The 20376-nt window shown below is 30.4% G+C and overlaps 1 protein-coding gene across 4 annotated transcripts in view; it reads right to left on the bottom strand.

Annotated features, from left to right (window-relative positions):
- The window catches only part of LOC142331456 (G patch domain-containing protein 2-like), a 62472-nt gene extending 42906 nt beyond the window's left edge, over window positions 1-19566 (bottom strand). For 3 of the 4 annotated variants that reach the window (XM_075377376.1, XM_075377377.1, XM_075377378.1), the window contains exons 1-4: window positions 19044-19566; window positions 14981-15167; window positions 6334-6431; window positions 3046-3191 (exon numbers count right to left, since the gene is read on the bottom strand). In XM_075377376.1, the coding sequence (XP_075233491.1) occupies window positions 3046-3191; window positions 6334-6431; window positions 14981-15167; window positions 19044-19070 (458 nt within the window). In that variant the 5' untranslated portion in view covers window positions 19071-19566. The remainder of the gene's footprint in view (window positions 1-3045; window positions 3192-6333; window positions 6432-14980; window positions 15168-19043) is intronic. The other variant, XM_075377379.1, reaches the window with a different exon arrangement.
- Window positions 19567-20376: the final 810 nt, after the last annotated feature.

Here is a 20376-nt window from a genome sequence, read left to right as displayed (position 1 = left end):
CATTGACAAGAAGCATATCAAAAATGTGGAAAAAGAGCATGTCAAAAATGTGGAAAAAAAGTTTTTTCGTCCATTTTGTCATGCGCCTATGTAAGTAATAGCTTGAAGATAGAAGATAAGATTGATCAACAGCCCCCATATAATTATTGTAATCTACAATCATTACAGGTCTCACGACATTTTCTGTACCGTGAATTGTTACACTGTATTTACCCTCTTCAGCAGGCCCATGAATAGAAGACAGAAGTGTTACCATTCGCTTGTCATTGAATAGAATACAAGATATTCCATCCAGTGTCGTACGACAGGCTAACCGGTGTCTGGTCAAACCTAATTGTTTACGTCTGTTTCGTGTGAATTCAGCTGGCATTCCAGCACGATTGGATCGAGCTGTTCCACAAGCTAGAATTCCCACATCTTTCAGTCGTCGATATAATTGCAGGGATGAAAAAAAATTTTCCATATACAAATGATATCCACAATTTTCATAACCTGCAATTAGATCGATAACTGTACGTTCAGTAATTTTTTCGTTTACATTTTGTTCCTCTCTCATATCGAATGTGTACCCAGAATTATCGAAAAGTCTGTAAACCTTTATCCCAAAGCGCTTTCGTTTACTAGGTATATACTGCCGAAACAAGACTCTACCCTTGTAGGCGCATAAAACCTCATCAACTACAATTTGTTGTCGTGGATTACAGAGTTCACGAGATTTCTGACGAGCAATTTAAAATATTTCGCGTACTCTCCAGAGACGGTCATAGTTACCAGTTTGCATTTCTGATTCTATCGGTGGATCCTGGTTAGTGAAGTGTAAATACTTCAAAATATGAAGAAAGACAGTTCTCGGTAATGTATTCCCAAACCAAGCGAAATGGGAAACCTCGTCAGTCGACCAGTATTCTTGTAAAGTGTGTCTTACAGTATGACCCATTTCCAGGATGATTGCAAAGAAACGTTTCATCTGGGCAAGACTAACGTCACCTTGAATTCTGTCCTTAGGTAATGGCCTATCAGGTCTACGGCTTTGAAAATACAAATTAGTTTGTGATGTTACTTTTTCAAGGATAGCCCCAAAAAACAACATAGATACGGCAAACGGCGTCTGCCCATGACTACGGGGATCAGGAATATATTCAGGCACATTGTGTAAATTCCTACGACGCTTCTTAGGCCGACCTCTCTTATGAGGAGCGGATTTAGCCAAAAGGTCGGGATTCTTTACAAATGCACCTGGTTCCGGAGCCGTAAAAGGCAAACTGTTTAGTGTGTCATATTTACACCTATCAGTACAAACTAACCAGGGATTTCCAAGAACCGGCAGACGACCTTCCAACTCGTAACCTTCGTCATCTGTAACTGTTTCGTCATTTTGGGCCCGGTCAGTTGGATTTTCTTGTAACTCCGCCGTGTCAAGTTCCTCATCTTGGAGAGGAAATTCAACAGCTGGTTGCATTTCAACATCCAACTGCACTGGAGAACGATAATGGATTTCATGAAATATATTACCGTTTCCTTCAGCATGTGGATGTAGAACTGAACCGGCTACATTTATTTTCTGTTCCGTGTCAGTATCACTAATCGAATGACCTGGATCATCATCGTCGCTACTAAAATTCAGGAGATGCGGTTCCGAAAAATCGTTACTCCTAATTTCAGTATTTTTGATGTCATCCAAGCCCTCAAGGTCGTCACTGTCATTTTCGTCATAATCTGAAAGTTCTTCGTCAAGAGCAAACCTAATCTGTTCGTCATTCATTGTCTCGATAAAAAAAAAATTACGGCAAATAAAAAAAAATCACAAATTTAAAAAAAACGCCCAATATGTGAAAAAAATCGCACTGAATAAAAAAAAACCGATGTAATTTTGAAAAAAATAATGAAATAATATATTACCAACGGAACGCCGGTTTGCGATAGTAAGTTACTTACTGCAGTTCACTCGTACTCACTCACACAATAAAGTAACATATGTTAGTATAAAGAAAGAGATTCAGTAAAAACTACGTTTTATAAAAATCCCCTCCACTTAAAAGGCTATTCGGATTGACAAAAAACTATTTTTACTGTATACTGTTATTCATTACGAATCGGTATGTGTTTCATTGATGCCGATATCTTTTGTCAGAAAAGATTTATTAGGCCTCAAATAAAAGTGACACATTTATGACCACAAATTCCTTTTTTTTTTGTGTGTGCCGTATAACATAACTTATTATGTGTTTCAATACATCGTTATGTTGCTGATATAATAAGCTAGTTTTGTAAATAATAAATAAATCCGTAACCCTCATAGCAATTATAATACACCAGTCACACACACACACACAAGCACATTTCTGAGAAAAACATGGTCATATTCTTTCTTGTCCAAATAAAACATTTTAATTCGTATAACTATAGTTCAAATTGTATAATAAAACTGATTTCTTTGTGAATATAAAAAAATATAACCGACTTAGATCCCATATAAAATGTTTTTGTAACAGCGTTTTAAAACTGTCACCGCACAGAGCCACTTTACTGGCTTCCTGATCTGAAAAGGTTAACAAGGATGATAATTCAAAAGGACAAAGTATTCATGTGCAAGAAAGAGCCAAGATTTTTTAGAGATAAAATAAATCAAAGGTTTTGCCATAGCTTTTCTACAGATTCTGGTTATCAAGGTAAGCAGTCTCAAATCGGATAAGTGACTTCAAACTTTTAAAAATAATACTTAACTAAAGATGATAATTGAAATATTACAATAACTTTTGCTAAGTAATTTTTGGACTATTTGGTTATTTTAATATACAAACATTTAATTACCATGCATGAAATCCCCATTCAATATAAACCCGCTTGCACATGTACTCATTGCAGCAAAAAAAAAAAAAAAAATACAAAGCAAAATAGCAGAATAATAAGCAACAAGAATTAGAGCAAAAACAGCCAAACAAGTACAGATTATAGCAGAACTATAATTTTAAAAAGTTACATAAAAGACAAAATCAAATACATTAAAATAAATAATCTATTAACAAATAATTCATTGATACTAACCTTCTGGTGTTGGGTCTAATAGGTGAGAAATTTTCATTAACAGAATCAGACTCCATATTTCCCATTAGATGGGAATGCATCTGTCGTGACTGAAGACTAAAAAATCTTCCAGGATTCTGCATACTGCTAACATCATCTGAATCACTCTATAAGAAAATAAAATAAACATCTGTCTAATTTTCTATATAAAAATAAATTTACTGTGTACTTACAATATTTATATGTTCCTCATTCAAACACATTAAAAAAAAATATATATATATATACACAATTTTTTTTGCCTCTATAGTAAGATACATGTGCAACAAATTTAAGGCAATTTTGGTATTTGGTGTGTGTTTAACAAGAAATCATTATGTACTTAAAATAGGACATAAAAACAAAACTCATATACATATGTATCAGGAATGACTGTAATGTACAGAACATTCGTTCATTACTTGTAAATGAAAAGGAGTAGTTAAATGAAACAAATATGGCATAAAAGTAACATCTTTGAGCAAAACTTAATTTACTTTTTCACACAGTCACCATTTACAGCTACACATTTCTACCAACGAAGGACCAGTTTTTAGATTCTGACAATGTAGAATGCCAGCAGTAAATACTTGACCCACAACACCACTGTGTTCTTCAGTTCATTACCCATTGAGAAATGAATACCCTAAATATTATTCTTTATTGCAGAGACAAGTGAAAATCGCAGAGTGCCAAATCTGGCGAGTGTAGTGTGGAATAGGTTCAAATTTCAAATTCATAAGAGCCTTGGCAAGTGCATGCAACGTATGAGTTGAGCATTATCATGCCACAATTACCAGCTCTGTGAATTGTTGAATATAACACACACATCTTCTAATGTGTTTTCAAATCGTTATATATCACAAAGAATTTAGTTGACGGTTCTAGGTAGTAAGTTACATGCACATGTTTGGATTCCTAGGATACTGTCAAGAGAATATTTTTTGCAGATGGTTGCATATTGAATTTGATTGTAGTAAACCATATAGTCTGTATTCTGTATGCATTTTGTGTGTATTCATGTATTCTGTATACATGCTCTGCAATTTTCCTTTGTATTATAATGATGTACCCAAGTTTTGTTTCCCACTGCAATATTGAAAAGGAAGTTATCTCCCTTGTCACAATAAAGTTTTAGAAGCTGTATCTGTGTAGTGATGTGTTTTGTTATCAATCACATAAACTTTTTGACCACTGTAAGGTTCATCCTCAATATTCAGTTAACCAGCTTCTAACACAAAATTTTACTGGCCATCTACTCACAGTACTTCAATCAACAGTTGCATCACCATAAATGGCCTAAAGATAAAAATAAATGTCACCAGCATTCATTTTTTCTACCGGTAAAAATGCATATTGTTTCAACATTCAGGTGTATTGATTCCATAACAAGATGACAGGCATCTCCAAGAAAAGATGAGAGGGCATCATGGGTCAATGTGTTTTGGAATGTTAGTAATAGTGGAATGAAACTACAAGATACATGATATGACTAGAAGATGTTCTGCAGGACATCTTGTTATGCTGAAGTGCATAATCACAACTTCCTCAAGATTATGATACCACTGATAAATTTTGGGTATACGGGTAAGATTCAGAATTAAAGCTGACATCACAGTGAAAGTCACTAAAATTCCCAAGAAAAAAAAAGCAAAATTAATGAAGAACACAGTGAAAGTGATGTTAACTGTTATTTCAGTTATTGCATTATGTGTAAAGAATACACATCAGACAGTCAAACTGTTAATCACCAGTACTATGTGGAGGTTCTGTGTCGCCTTCATGATGCAATTACATGCAAGAGATTAAATTGATGAGAATGATACAATTTGCAGTTTCATCATGATAATGCAGTTCCCTATTTGTCATATCTAATCCAGGGTTTCTTGTTAGCATGGAATTCCTCATGTTTGCCAAGTTCCTTACTCACTAGACATATTTCCTTGTGATTTCTAGTTGTTCCCTAGATGAAGGTAGCATTAAAAGGATTTGATTTTGATAGGAGGGAGAACATAACGATTAATGCAACAGCACAAATGGTAACTATTCAAAAAGAGAACTATGAAAATGTTCCCATCAATGGAAAGACTTCTGAATTAAGTGAAAAGAGTTACAAGGAGACAACTTCGAAGAGGAATAGCATTAGCAATTTTTTTTTTTTTGTTAGCTTATTAGTTGGATACTTTTTGACTAGGCTTTGTATTTGTTTTAACATAAGTATTAAATTCATAAATAAGTTATTTTTTTAACTGAGTAAATGGTTGGCTACATGGCTGAAAATAATTTAACAAATAAAAGATCTGACATCATATTTTGTTATCTTCAAAACTCATTCTGGCTTTCTTAAGAAGCTGAAAGAGTTAATGTTTTATTTTAATGGGGAATATATATACACAGACATAATAAACATTTAATGATGATGACAAGCTTGATGATTTAAGACACTTCAAATAGAAACAGTCAGTCTGATTTTGAGAAATATGAAATCAATTTGTTACACACAACTTTTTGATGTAATATAAGATTCAGATATTTCATACTTCTGGAAATAAAATCAACCTTTAAGAAAAAAAAATCAGTTATGTTAAATATTTTATTAAACACTGGATTACAAAGGCAAGTAATATTTTCTGATAATCTGTCCTGATTATAACCAAAACCACATTTTACAATTTACAAGGAATTGGGATAAAATAATTATTTATTTCAAAAAAAATTTAATCCTTTATCTATAATAATTTATCATTTTTTCAACTATCAAATTTGAAAATTTAAAATCTTGAAATGAACAAGTCAAAATCTTTAAAAAAAAATTGTTCTATAAATAACTGTAATACTTTGAAAAAAAAGATGTTAATGTGTAATTAGTAGCATCTAGCAAAGGTCAATGGCAGGTCTAATAAGATCCAGACATTTTTTAATAATTTGAGATATTCTGTAGGTTTTATTAAATGAAGAAAAAACATTTACAACGAAAATGGTTTTCAATTAGGACTATATATGCACATAATTATTCTCTACAGATTTATATTGTTTTTTTTTCTTAATTTAATTTTCTCAGTTTATAACTCAGTGTAAAATCATTTTCAACTGTTCTAGTAAATCATTCATAATCAGCTGCAATGAGACATTAATGATCAACATCATTATTTCAACTCTTCTAGATTATCAATCGTTCATTCATATTTAATCATTAGCATTTACTTTTTTTTATAGTCTGTAGAGCTTGTCACATTAATAAATAAATAAAACAACAATAAAAATAATAACCTGATGTAAACTAGAGATTCCTCTTTTGTCTTTAATATGAACCCATTCACCAACACTACTACTGGAATCATCACTGGCTTTTTGGTACCATGCAAATGCTGTAATTAAAAATCAACATTAAAATTGAGGCTCAAATGTATTAAAAAATATGGTAAATAACAAATAATTTGTAAAATCTAAATAAAAAACAAACAATCAATCAACTGCTTGAAAATGGCACCATTAATAAGATGGATATAGATATTTAAAAAAGGACTCTAATAATTCTCAAAAAGGGTAATAATAGTATTTTCTGAACATGGCCTACCTGAGGAATTCAAGTTTTCTACAGGTGTTGAATAGTATACTGAGAGAATGTAGGAAGATACTACATGAAAGAAAGAAAATTATGGAGGAGAAAAAACAATATTTAACTAACTTCGGCAAGGATTAATCTCTTAAATGTGGAGGGTACATACTTCGGCTAAGATATTTGTGTTTATTTTTCATTCTTTTTTATAGGCTCTCTTGGGAAGAGTTGGAGGTGTGCCTGAAAATCAACAATGAGTTATTATTTATTTCAACAGAACTGAAAAAAAAAATTAATACAGAAATGAAAATAAAATAAATTTTGCAATATGAATCAGTAACACCAGTCTTGAGTTTTTGGTTACAGTTTGAGTCAGTTGGTTTCTGACTTTTGCATATCTGGAGTTTAAAAAAAAATTAGTTTAAAAAATGTAAGCCAGGATGTACTGATTATTCAGTATTACACTGTGAAAAGAAAACAGCACTAATTAATGAAATCAAAAAACTACTGCAATATTATCTAAACACAGCTGACTTGTTAAAAATATGATGCCGATTCGATTTTTACTTTATTTTAAAATCTTTCTGTTTGGTTTCAAATTTTCTGTGCTGTGTACTGTGATGTTTTCTTTTGAATGAAGGCATCCAGACATCAATTATAAATAATCTCACAAAAAAAAACAAATAAACCCTTCAAACAGTGACTCATTTTTTCAAAGTTTGTGACGTCAACAAGTTCCAATCTGAAGAGGAGTGATAAAATGTTCTACATCAATTTTAATTTGCTTTTAATAAAAAGAAAATGTATTTTTAGAATTTTCAAAAAATGTAATTAAAAAATCACAGCTGTTTTGGTTGCTTTCCTAAGATGTTATGTACAGAAGAACATCTGAGGAAGGTGCTGTGTACCAAAACAGCTGTCATTTTTAAAATAAATTTTTGAAACTAAAAATATATTTTGTTTTCATTTTTTTTTTTTATGATGGATTTTAACCAAGTAAAGGCTTCAACCACTGATTTGCTTTTAACAAAACTACTATTTAAAGAAAAAAAACTTTCTAAATTTTTTTAATCATGAAGCTATGTTAGAGTGAATCATACAACCAATATGATCTTAATTATGGACTTCACGTAATTAAATTATCTAATAGTTTTACAAATATATGTCAAATTAAATAAAATAATAAATGCTTCTCATTGTACATAACCTGTTTACTTATTTATTTTAATTTATAACAATTACAATGATACTGAAATATGATTTTATCTGATGACTTCAGTTTTAAAAACATTTTTTGATAAAAAAATACTTAGGTTGTACCTAAAATTTGGAAATGGTCATTAAATTATAAGAAAAGTAATAATCGTTTTCACATCCTTATCTCACATGTGACATTCTTACATACACCTATTCCTTTTCAGTTCGCTCAGTTATGTTTTACTTAATCTGCACAAGTTCTTATTACACTTGTTATGGATTTTGAAAATTTTAAAATTAATAAGAAAATGGAGAATGTAGCTGCATGTGAAGTGAGATCTGGGATTTGATTTCTTAATGCAAGAAATATGCAACCAGATGATATTCACTGTGAAATCAAGAAAGTTAATAGAGAAGTGATAATAGATAAATCATCAGCTATAGCAATGGTGTTGAAATTTTAACAGTTCTTTATTATGGAGAGAGAATATCCATGATGAAATGGTCACCCATCTGTCATTATGATTGATTTACTGCATCTTAATGAAAAATTTATCAAACAAAATCATTGGGTCGTACTTTATGAAATTAATGAAAATTTTTCATTTGTATTTTGCACCATTACCTGTGGAATTGTCACTATTCATCTTGATCACAGAAAAATTTGCATGAGGGGTTCCTCATATGCTTAGTAATGAACACAAAAACCATATTGGTGCTGCACTTTATTATAAAGAATCGCTATGAAAATGAAAGGAATGAACTCCTTATACATATATACAGGACAAAAGCTGGGTTTCATAAGCTACACCGGTGAGTAGACATCAATCTACAGAATAGCATCACCCTCATTCATCACCAAAACCAGAAAAATTTATGTAGTCGCAGCAAGTCTACAGTGAAAAATTATAGCTGCCATCTTCTATGACCAAATAGGTTCACTCGTGTTATGGAGCCTCAGTAAATGCTGATATGTACTGCAAAACATTAAAAAAAAAAAATGGAGAAGGCAATTCAAAATCGTACAGAAGTGTATTTTCTAATGGTGTTTTGCTCCTCCATGACATTACTCAGTTAAATGACACTGAGAAAACAGAACAGCTATTAAAATATATATATGGAAAATGTCAATCATCCAGCCTACAACCCTGACCAAACCTCCAATAACTAACTTTTGTTTACCAAACTGAAAGACATTTTGGAAGGAAATCATTCTGAGAGCAAAGAAGACTTGAAGAAAACAGTGACTACTTACTTCAATGAACTGGCGACAAGAGGAATATGATATGAGAATACAAAAATATGTTGGATGGTACAGTAACAGCTTAATATACATGGTAACTATGTATAAAAATAGCTTAAGGTTAGCTTATGTTAAAAAATTATTGTTCAAAAAACATTTTTTTGGCATAAAATGGGTACAACTTTCTGGATGACCCATGCAAATTACTAGAAATTGAAGTTTTAAACTTGTGCATTATAAGAAGGAATTATGCAGTAAGAAAGATGATGGGTTCTTAATTAACAATGATGGGGAAACTTCATTGCTGAATAACAACAGGGAACCAATACTTTATATTATATTCCTGATGTTATATACATAATACATATATACATATATGAATAAGTAATTTATTATTTATCTAATAACCTTGTAGAATTTTGTTTTATGAAGGCTTTCTGTCTTAGAGCATTAAATGATAACCCCTACTTTAAAATTTTGTTTATGAAGGTGGGTTTTTTATCGGTCATATTAATAATGTTATCCACTGTCTTTCTTAAGATAAACTTTTATTTTATCCAAACTTATAAAAGGGTATTAAGTCTGGAACATGATAAGGAGAGTTTGCAAGATGTTTTAGTGGTTTGGGTTGTTTTCAAGTTAAGTTTATACTCTTTCAACTGAGATTGGCTTAAACAATGTTTCACTTTTAAGTGTCGTTTTTTTTATTTTACAAATTCAGGCAAAAAATGTTTATCACTTTTTCTTTTACTGAAATTTAAATTCTTTGGTACTCCACAGAAAATTGTTTAATAATTTAAAAGACCATCTAGTTTTAGAGTTTAAATTATCTTTTAAACTAGTTTTTTAGCATTTTACAACAGCAAATATTAGGTACAATAAGAATAATAATTATCTTACAGTGTTTGTACCTACAGTTCTAATATTCCCATTTTCATATCTATACATTTTTCACCAGGTCTATTCTTGGGTTCTGACATTTTTTACGTTTCAAAAACAATCTAAGTTGCTAAAATTTTAGTAAGATATTTGAAACGTTTTCAAGAAAACTGAGAAACAAGATAAGAAAAGATAACTTCTTTCAACAAAATAATATGAAATAAAATTGAAATCCAATTCTTCATCAACAAAAATTTCATACGGATATGGAAATGATGTTTCTGACAACAGTAATGAAAGTAACTGAATACAATTACTGCAATAGGGACTATTAATGTAAAGAGAGGATCAAACATTTACAATGCAACACCACAACTTTAAAATTAGAGGCCAATGGTTGGATCTGGTTTTGTATATGGCTGAAGAGCAGTTGCCATAGATTATTTCTAATTATTACAATTGTATTTCAATTTAACATTTCTTCTATTCTACCTTGATCCTGACATATCCCTTATATCCTTAGTTATCTGTTTTGGATATTCAAATCTGTTTTTATCTTTTATCATGATTTTATTCTAATGAATACCTTAAGTGATTCTTTAAATAGAGTGCAATTTATTAACATCTTAATAGGAAGAACAAAAGCAGTTCTTTGTAAAACTTAAATTAATCACATAATAGTTTTTTCGACCTAAACTTTTTTTTTTTTATTTGGATGGACTGATTTTATAGTGATGCTCTTTCACTAGATTTTAATTGCCTTAATACTAGAAAATGTTATAATGCTGTGCTATTTTTACATTCTATAGCATAATTATTATGGCTACCTATTATTTTTTTTTGAAAACATAAATTTCAATTAATACTACACACAAAATAATATTTAATGAAGATAAATACTAACAATAATGACATAGGAGGAAATATTCTATATTTTGAAAAACTTACATTCAGTATATCTTTATTACTTCTTTTTTTACACATTTATATCAATAAAATGAACATATTTTATGAAATTTAAAATATATATATGGAAAATGTCAATCATCCAGCCTACAACCCTGACCAAACCTCCAATAACTAACTTTTGTTTACCAAACTGAAAGACATTTTGGAAGGAAATCATTCTGAGAGCAAAGAAGACTTGAAGAAAACAGTGACTACTTACTTCAATGAACTGGCGACAAGAGGAATATGATATGAGAATACAAAAATATGTTGGATGGTACAGTAACAGCTTAATATACATGGTAACTATGTATAAAAATAGCTTAAGGTTAGCTTATGTTAAAAAATTATTGTTCAAAAAACATTTTTTTGGCATAAAATGGGTACAACTTTCTGGATGACCCATGCAAATTACTAGAAATTGAAGTTTTAAACTTGTGCATTATAAGAAGGAATTATGCAGTAAGAAATGATGGGTTCTTAATTAACAATGATGGGGAAACTTCATTGCTGAATAACAACAGGGAACCAATACTTTATATTATATTCCTGATGTTATATACATAATACATATATACATATATGAATAAGTAATTTATTATTTATCTAATAACCTTGTAGAATTTTGTTTTATGAAGGCTTTCTGTCTTAGAGCATTAAATGATAACCCCTACTTTAAAATTTTGTTTATGAAGGTGGGTTTTTTATCGGTCATATTAATAATGTTATCCACTGTCTTTCTTAAGATAAACTTTTATTTTATCCAAACTTATAAAAGGGTATTAAGTCTGGAACATGATAAGGAGAGTTTGCAAGATGTTTTAGTGGTTTGGGTTGTTTTCAAGTTAAGTTTATACTCTTTCAACTGAGATTGGCTTAAACAATGTTTCACTTTTAAGTGTCGTTTTTTTTATTTTACAAATTCAGGCAAAAAATGTTTATCACTTTTTCTTTTACTGAAATTTAAATTCTTTGGTACTCCACAGAAAATTGTTTAATAATTTAAAAGACCATCTAGTTTTAGAGTTTAAATTATCTTTTAAACTAGTTTTTTAGCATTTTACAACAGCAAATATTAGGTACAATAAGAATAATAATTATCTTACAGTGTTTGTACCTACAGTTCTAATATTCCCATTTTCATATCTATACATTTTTCACCAGGTCTATTCTTGGGTTCTGACATTTTTTACGTTTCAAAAACAATCTAAGTTGCTAAAATTTTAGTAAGATATTTGAAACGTTTTCAAGAAAACTGAGAAACAAGATAAGAAAAGATAACTTCTTTCAACAAAATAATATGAAATAAAATTGAAATCCAATTCTTCATCAACAAAAATTTCATACGGATATGGAAATGATGTTTCTGACAACAGTAATGAAAGTAACTGAATACAATTACTGCAATAGGGACTATTAATGTAAAGAGAGGATCAAACATTTACAATGCAACACCACAACTTTAAAATTAGAGGCCAATGGTTGGATCTGGTTTTGTATATGGCTGAAGAGCAGTTGCCATAGATTATTTCTAATTATTACAATTGTATTTCAATTTAACATTTCTTCTATTCTACCTTGATCCTGACATATCCCTTATATCCTTAGTTATCTGTTTTGGATATTCAAATCTGTTTTTATCTTTTATCATGATTTTATTCTAATGAATACCTTAAGTGATTCTTTAAATAGAGTGCAATTTATTAACATCTTAATAGGAAGAACAAAAGCAGTTCTTTGTAAAACTTAAATTAATCACATAATAGTTTTTTCGACCTAAACTTTTTTTTTTTTATTTGGATGGACTGATTTTATAGTGATGCTCTTTCACTAGATTTTAATTGCCTTAATACTAGAAAATGTTATAATGCTGTGCTATTTTTACATTCTATAGCATAATTATTATGGCTACCTATTATTTTTTTTTGAAAACATAAATTTCAATTAATACTACACAGGACATAGGAGGAAATATTCTATATTTTGAAAAACTTACATTCAGTATATCTTTATTACTTCTTTTTTTACACATTTATATCAATAAAATGAACATATTTTATGAAATTTCATTCTTTTTATTAGTTTCATGTTATATAAACATGGCTTAACATAGCTAAAAATGTTGTCTGCCTTTCTATTGCTTTATTACCACATTATGCAAAAAAAGCCTAACCTACTTCGATGAAAATGAATGTCCTTACTGTAAGGAAAAAACCACAGGCTTTGTTAGGATGGAAATTAATGTTAAATAACATCAGTAACCTTACAACATATGGTTTTCATTCTCAAAAAACTTTACCTCTAAAATAACTAATATTTTTTAATGTTAGCTAACATAACAATGTTATATCTACATATTTTTCAACTTTATACAGTAGAAATTATATTAAGTAGTCTAAAATAAATAAGTCTGATGCAATGTATACTGTTACTCATTTTGAACTATCCATTATTGAATAAAATAATGTTTGTTTATGGATAATGGTATTATTATATAAGGTGCTCAAAAAGTAACTACACAACTATCATGCACTAGTACAATATGTAACATTGATGTTCCTTACAGCAGTTATTGTAAATGTCCCCATAATTATCCAGACATATCTGCATTGGTTTCTTCTTGTTCTCGAATACTCTCACAGATTGTTCATGTGGAATGTTTTTGATGAAATCATGAATAACAGTGAAATTCCTGGAGGCTTGGGTATCTTTTCAATAAAGATTACTTTTTGTATAATGACAAAAGTGAAAATCCTGTTGGATTAAGTCTGGAAAACAAAGTAGCCACAAGTTCTTAAAAATGATTCATCTCCAAAAACCTCTTGGATTAATTTAAAAAACAACTTGTCTGTACGCACAGTTGCGTCATTTTATTGAATCCAAGCAATACTAATTATGTCCTCTGTTAGCTCTCTCACAAATTGGTGAATGATTTCACGACAATGAGCTGAATTTATTGTCTCTGTGAATAATATTGAGCAAACTATTCTTTTCCTAGAAATTTAATCCATGTCAATCTTCTGTTCATGAAGAGGAATTTAATATATGGCATTTGGGTAGTTGGCAGACCATAAACATGAGTTCTGTGCGTGTATATATCCGATAACTGCAACCATGCCTCATTTGTAAAAAAAAAAAAACATAGTCCAAAATATCGTCAGAATTGCATGCTAGAAACTGTTGAAACCATTCACAGTAATTAATTTTCCTTCCACAGAATGTGGCCAATAATTTTTGAACTGCTTTCACTTCATATGGAATGAGACTGAGCTTCTTGCAAACTGCTTTTGTATAGCTGCAATATCAATGTTTTTATGTCAGACCAAATTTTGAGTAAACTTTTTGGATTATGTCACAGAGCAGCTAATATGTCTTGCAGTTTTTCTTCATTTGGTACTGATGGTCTACCATTTCAGACATAGTACTTAACTAATCCTGTCTTACTAAATTCGTTGATTAGCGTTCTTAAACTATATCAATTAGGAAATTAGTATACCTGGAAATTTAATGGAAAACTGGTCTTTCATTGTCTGTATTTATTCACCATGTTCATGGAAACTGTATTAAATATATAACTATATATATATATTAACTATATTTAATATTTAATATTCACTGTTCTAAAGTTAACACCATTCAAAGACACACAGAAGACATACCTCAATCATTTAAAGGTGACAAACACATAATGAACTACAAAGTACCAGACAGAGCTTCTTATCTCAAGGTTACCAGCCTAAATGGCTTATGGAAGCAAACTGCAAAAAATACAGGATTAACAACCTTTGCAGAAACTTTACTCATAGTACATGGAATACAATTTCTCAATGTATAATAATTTTGTTTATATAGGTGTATAGTTACTTTTTGAAAGCACTGTAGTTAATTAATTATATATACTTTTTTTTAAATTTGCATTCACAATACTAAAGTTGATGTAAAATGAGGAACGTATTGGTATTAAATTCAAAACTAATCTTACTAACTAATTACAAAAAAAGTTACAGAAGAATATACTTTTTTTGGATTTTAATTCGTTTTAAGATATGTTCATCACTTTATTTTATAGTTATACATAATTTATATCTTACGTAAACTGCCAGTTGATCTTGTCCTTCGTCTTGTACCCCAAGGACGTCTCCTAACTTCGCTGGCAGTAGGGGGAGGAGCGACTGTTCCGGCTCCAACACCAACAGTCGATGATTCTTCCATTTTTTGCCCCATATTCTCACCTCCTTGGAACGGTTTTAAAATACGTTCCATACACTTATTTAATGTCTAAAAAATATAAATTTAAAAGCTCAATGGTTAACCAATTACAAAATCAAATATATTTTTATTTATTTATTATATTTTTATTTTTCTCTGTATATCATTTCACAAACAAATAACTAAAGTATTTATTTCTTCTAGTGTTAGTGAATTTGAAATGGAGTATAAAAGAAATCGAGTAAATAGTGGAGATTGACTTTGTCCACTACAGAAGTACTCACTCATGACGAACAGTTTCTCAAAAAACATAATTTTTGCTAAATGCATAATACCTAAATCATTTAGGGTAGTCAGTCGAAACCATGGTACTTGTTCTAGCCCTGTAGATATACCGGTACTGTAAAAAAATATCTAATTTTTTTATATGCATTACGAGGATATTTCTAAAGTAAAGACAGCTGGGAAATTTTTCTCCTTATGGTTGCCGAACCTGTGTCATTCATGGCCACGCTAGTAATGTACGTACTGCATTGTTGTCTGTAAGTTGTCGCGTTTTAGTATCTTTGATTACATGTGACTTATTACGTTATAAAATGAATAGGAAAATTGATGTTGCCACCGACTGTGAAATACATGGAGTCATAGGTATTTTAAACCAACAAAACATTAAGCTGGTTGAAATTCATAAGCAGTTGGTTGCTGTGTACGGTGATAATATAATGAATGAAAGAAACATCCGAAAATGGTGTGAAAGGTTTAGAAATAACAGAATTAATGTGCATGATGAAGGATGTTCAGGATGCCCTCGATAATCACTGAGGACTTGTTGAAACACGTCGATGATGAAATCAGAAAAGATCGTCGCTCAACGATTTCCGACCTGGCCCTTCTTTTTCCAAATGTTTCAAGAGCTGTTATTGATAGCATAGTTCACGAACATTTAGGCTTCAGAAAGGTTCATGCACATTGGGTGCCGCATGCCTTAACAGAATGTCACAAAAAATCCAAACGGGATCTGCTTTGGAATTTTTTATGCACTACACCGAAAAAGGTGAGTTCCTTAATTCAATTGTCACTGGCGATGAAACATGGATTTTGTATTACACGCCAGAGAGAAAACAGTAGTCAAGTGAATGGTGTCATCTTCAATTACCAACCAGACCAACAATAGTCAAGCCACAACCATTTGGATGCAAACTGATGGCCACAGTCTTTTGGGATTGGTTTGGCATACTAATCATTGATTTCATGCTATGTAGAATGACTAGAAATCCAGAAACCTACTGTGAAACTCTACATAAGTTACGGTGCACCATTCAAAATCGGCGATGTGGGTGGCTGCTCGATGGCATCATCCTGCTGCACGATAATGCATATCCACATGTTGTGGGTCCGACACATGATTTACTGAGAACATTTGAATGGGAAATTTATGATCACTCACCATATAGTCTGGACTTAGCTCCTGCTGATTACAATTTGTTTGGGAAATTGAAAGAAATTTTGAGTGTTAAGAAATTCGTGGGTGACAATGAACTTAAAAATGCTATTAATCAGTGGCTAAATGGACAGGTGACAGAAGAATATACATTGAAAGTGGTATATTGTTACGATAAATGTCTTAATTCATGTGGTGATTATATAGAGAAGTAGTATAAGGTATGTAATTTAAGAGAAATAAAACATATTTATAAAGTTTTTAGAATAACTTTTTTTACAATGAAATGGTCGGTCTTTACTTCAGAGATAATCTCTTTTACATCTTAATCTTATTTCATCATAATAAATTATACAACAAAGTGTTCATTTTAAGTATGCCAATATTAGGAGCTTTTGGTAAGAAATACAAAAAAAAACCTCCAAAACGGAAATTTCATTTCTTTCTCCTAGTTCAGCAAAACTGACATTTCTCAATTCACTTCAATCTTTTCAATATGGCAGCCAAATTGCAATAATTTATTTGTTTTTAATAGGAAATTTTATTTTAAGAACTTTTTAAATTAATGCAACCAATTAGGGGCTACTCCTGAACTTGTAAGACCTTTATATACATTTGTGATTGCAGTTGGGAAAAAAACCAAAAATAAAAAAGTACTAAAATTATATTTTTTTAATAAAAAACTGGCAAAAAAGTGAGTTGATATTTAAAAACAATTAAGTACTTATCAAATCTATGAGTAGGTCCATCCAGGTGAAACTGGTACACCTGCTATTAATGTGTGAAGTAGTAACGATCTTAATACTTTAAGATAGCAAATATGCTCATCGCTATTTTATAAGATAACTATTTTGTACAACATCTTTACTACTGAATGGACGAAACAAAATATTTGAGAATAAAGACAACCAAATAACACACTGAGTACACAACTGAATTGCAAAGCTAATAAATCATTAAAATTATGAATATATAAATATCTAATGCATCAATTATAAATGTATGATATACATCTTGTATTTTTAAAATATAGTTATTTTTAAAATTTTATACAACTATGCTGATAATAAATCTATGGTTTATTATCAACAAAAACCCATGGACCCATGCAAGGTCAAAGTCCTTGCCACACTATCCATTTAGCTATCAGTTTTGTGAGTTATTGAGACCTGTTCAGATGCTAATCTGTTCTGTGGAAAGAAGTTAGGGTTAAGCTTAGAACTTTGAGGAGAGAGGTCAGAGATAAATTACCAAGGTATAGCATAACATCATTTCAAAGGACAATTGACTGAATTATGTTTAAATGGAAATACAGTCACAATATGTTCCGTACTATTAGTCATATTTATGACACATAACTTACGAAGAACACAGTCAATCATCTTCATCAGCTGACTCTGTGATTGACTATCAAGGTTAGATTATGGTTTATTCCTCTCTCCACAAAACTCTAACCTTTATCCTAAAAGGCAGATGGATTAGCATCTGAACAGACCACCATAAATCATAAAACTGATTGCTAATTGGCTAGGGTACTGACAATGCTCCATGAACTTTGACCTTGCTCACCTCCTTTCTGACATTTTGATCTTGTATTTTCCTGATCCTAAGCATATCTACTATGGTATATTAAAGTATGAAAAAATTGAAATTGTTCAAGTAATTGTTCAGAATTACCTTTGTCACATTCATAAATATCTCTTTACTAGTAATCTGTAACAGCATTAAAAAAATTTAAACACAATACAATAAAAAACAGAACCTACTGGACAACAGATAGATTGATATCCGATTGTTATAATATGATTTGTTACTTAATCTGCTAGCTAGGTAATAAATTAATAGAATCAATAACTAGTTGTAGATGCTAGTGTAACTAGTTTCAAACTTGAGTCTTCATTGCACCCTTATTTAATAATTGGTGTTGAACTAATGGTTCAGTTTGTATTGTAAATTATAATCAGGCTAACTATTTAGTTTAATCTAATTATAACAGTTACCCACAAAAATGTCAGGTTCCAGTCCGTCTAAATACTCTTATGAAGCACATTAGGCAATGTGTTATATTTTTTTGGGGGCAAGTATACTATTTTTATACTGTAGATAAAAACTATAATCACTTTTTTACTATCCAACAAAGATAGATTTTTTCCAAGTCGACTCTTTTTAAAATTTCAGACAGTGATCTATGAACCAAAAACACAAAATAAAATATTAGTATTTTCTTCTAAAACGAAAGAAATGTAATTAAAAATAATTAACGGATTAAGCGAGGCTCTGTACAATACAATTCATCTTAAGGTTACCGCTCAATTAGCTTGAAAACGAGCATGTTCCTATATATCAGGTATTTGTTTCGCTTAAAGATGTTTTGTCGCGTGAAGTAATAAGTTTCACTAAGTAACTAAACAAGTCTTATGAAATAACTTATCATTATACACATTTCCTTTAATACCAAATCAATAATTCAGTAAGTAATCGAAGTAAAATTTTCCTATACTCACATTATAATCAACATCAGCATATCTCATGAATATAAAACCACATTAAATAAATTAATAGAGTGAGGGCTAAAACACTTTAGAAAGTTAGAACACTGCTGGTCAACGAACGGTTCAGAATACTTAATTAGGTCGCGGGGTGATTGATACTTCATCCGTAAAACAATTTTTTTTAAAACTTACAAATTAGAGGATAAAATTTGAATACAGTATAAATACCACACATAGCCAATAATCATAACGTTCTAATATATAACTTGACAATCTTATTAAAAAAAACTACGTTAATGTAAACAAACTACATTAATTTCTAAAACACTTCACCAGCTGATAATTTCAGTCACCACTGCCTTCTGTAAATTAACATATCATTACCAACTTTTGTAGCAATGTAAAACTATAACTAAGTCAGTCTATATCTTTATATTTTACATATTCACATCATCAAAACATTTATTCTACTTCAAATACGAGCAATATCATTATCATCTAAGCTTCTTTAACTATAGATCTATTTCAAGAACAAAGCAGGAATGCATTGATGACCTCAGTTAGTAATCGTTCAGTTGAACGATTGGTTCCCGTAAAAAAAAAAAAATGAAACAGGGATAAAGAACATAGACTGTAATATACGTTGTATATCGCGGAGTTCTATTGGAACTTTCATAGCCTATTGTACTCGTGAAAATAATGAAAAAAATTATATTAAAACATATCCTAAAATGCTTCGTTTGCGAGTTACAGCTAATGAAAGATTTCGCTCGGATTTCAGCTACCTGGGTGAAATGAGGTCGTACTGAAATTTTTATGATGTTTGGTAATCTTTAATTTCCTTACTCCCTACATTAAAAAAAAATTGTAAGTAGTCTTTTTTCAACAGTTTTTCAAGGTCACTCTTTCAAATCAGGGAGGTTAGAGACTTTTTCAACCCAAACCTTCAGTTAATTAAAATTTTCAACTTTTAACTACTTCTCTTTTCCAATTTATTTTTTGAAAAGCGAATAAAAAAAGACAATCATATTTGGAATCTCCATGGCCTCCATCCAGTGCTGTTCGATTACACAAATGGGTCTTAATAACTGCAAAAAAAAAAAATTAACAATAGAAAAATCCACACAAATAAAGTTAAACTTTAGGATAAATATTCCCTTCAATATCATATTTTCATACCTTACCATTTTAAAAAAAAACCTGTTACAGGGAAGCTGATTATCTCATTTTTTCCGTTTTTATCAGTTTCTTTCTTATTTTACAGTAGTAGAGTAGTAATAGTAGCAGTACCAGTTTTGATAACATTTTTTTGGCAAGGTAATCATAAACCATGACACTGAAATAT

This window comes from Lycorma delicatula, chromosome 10 (genome assembly GCF_047948215.1).
Source record: "Lycorma delicatula isolate Av1 chromosome 10, ASM4794821v1, whole genome shotgun sequence".
NCBI classification, from domain to species: domain Eukaryota; kingdom Metazoa; phylum Arthropoda; class Insecta; order Hemiptera; family Fulgoridae; genus Lycorma; species Lycorma delicatula.
Note: the sequence above shows the minus strand (reverse complement) of the source record. Positions and strands in the feature narration are given on the sequence as shown.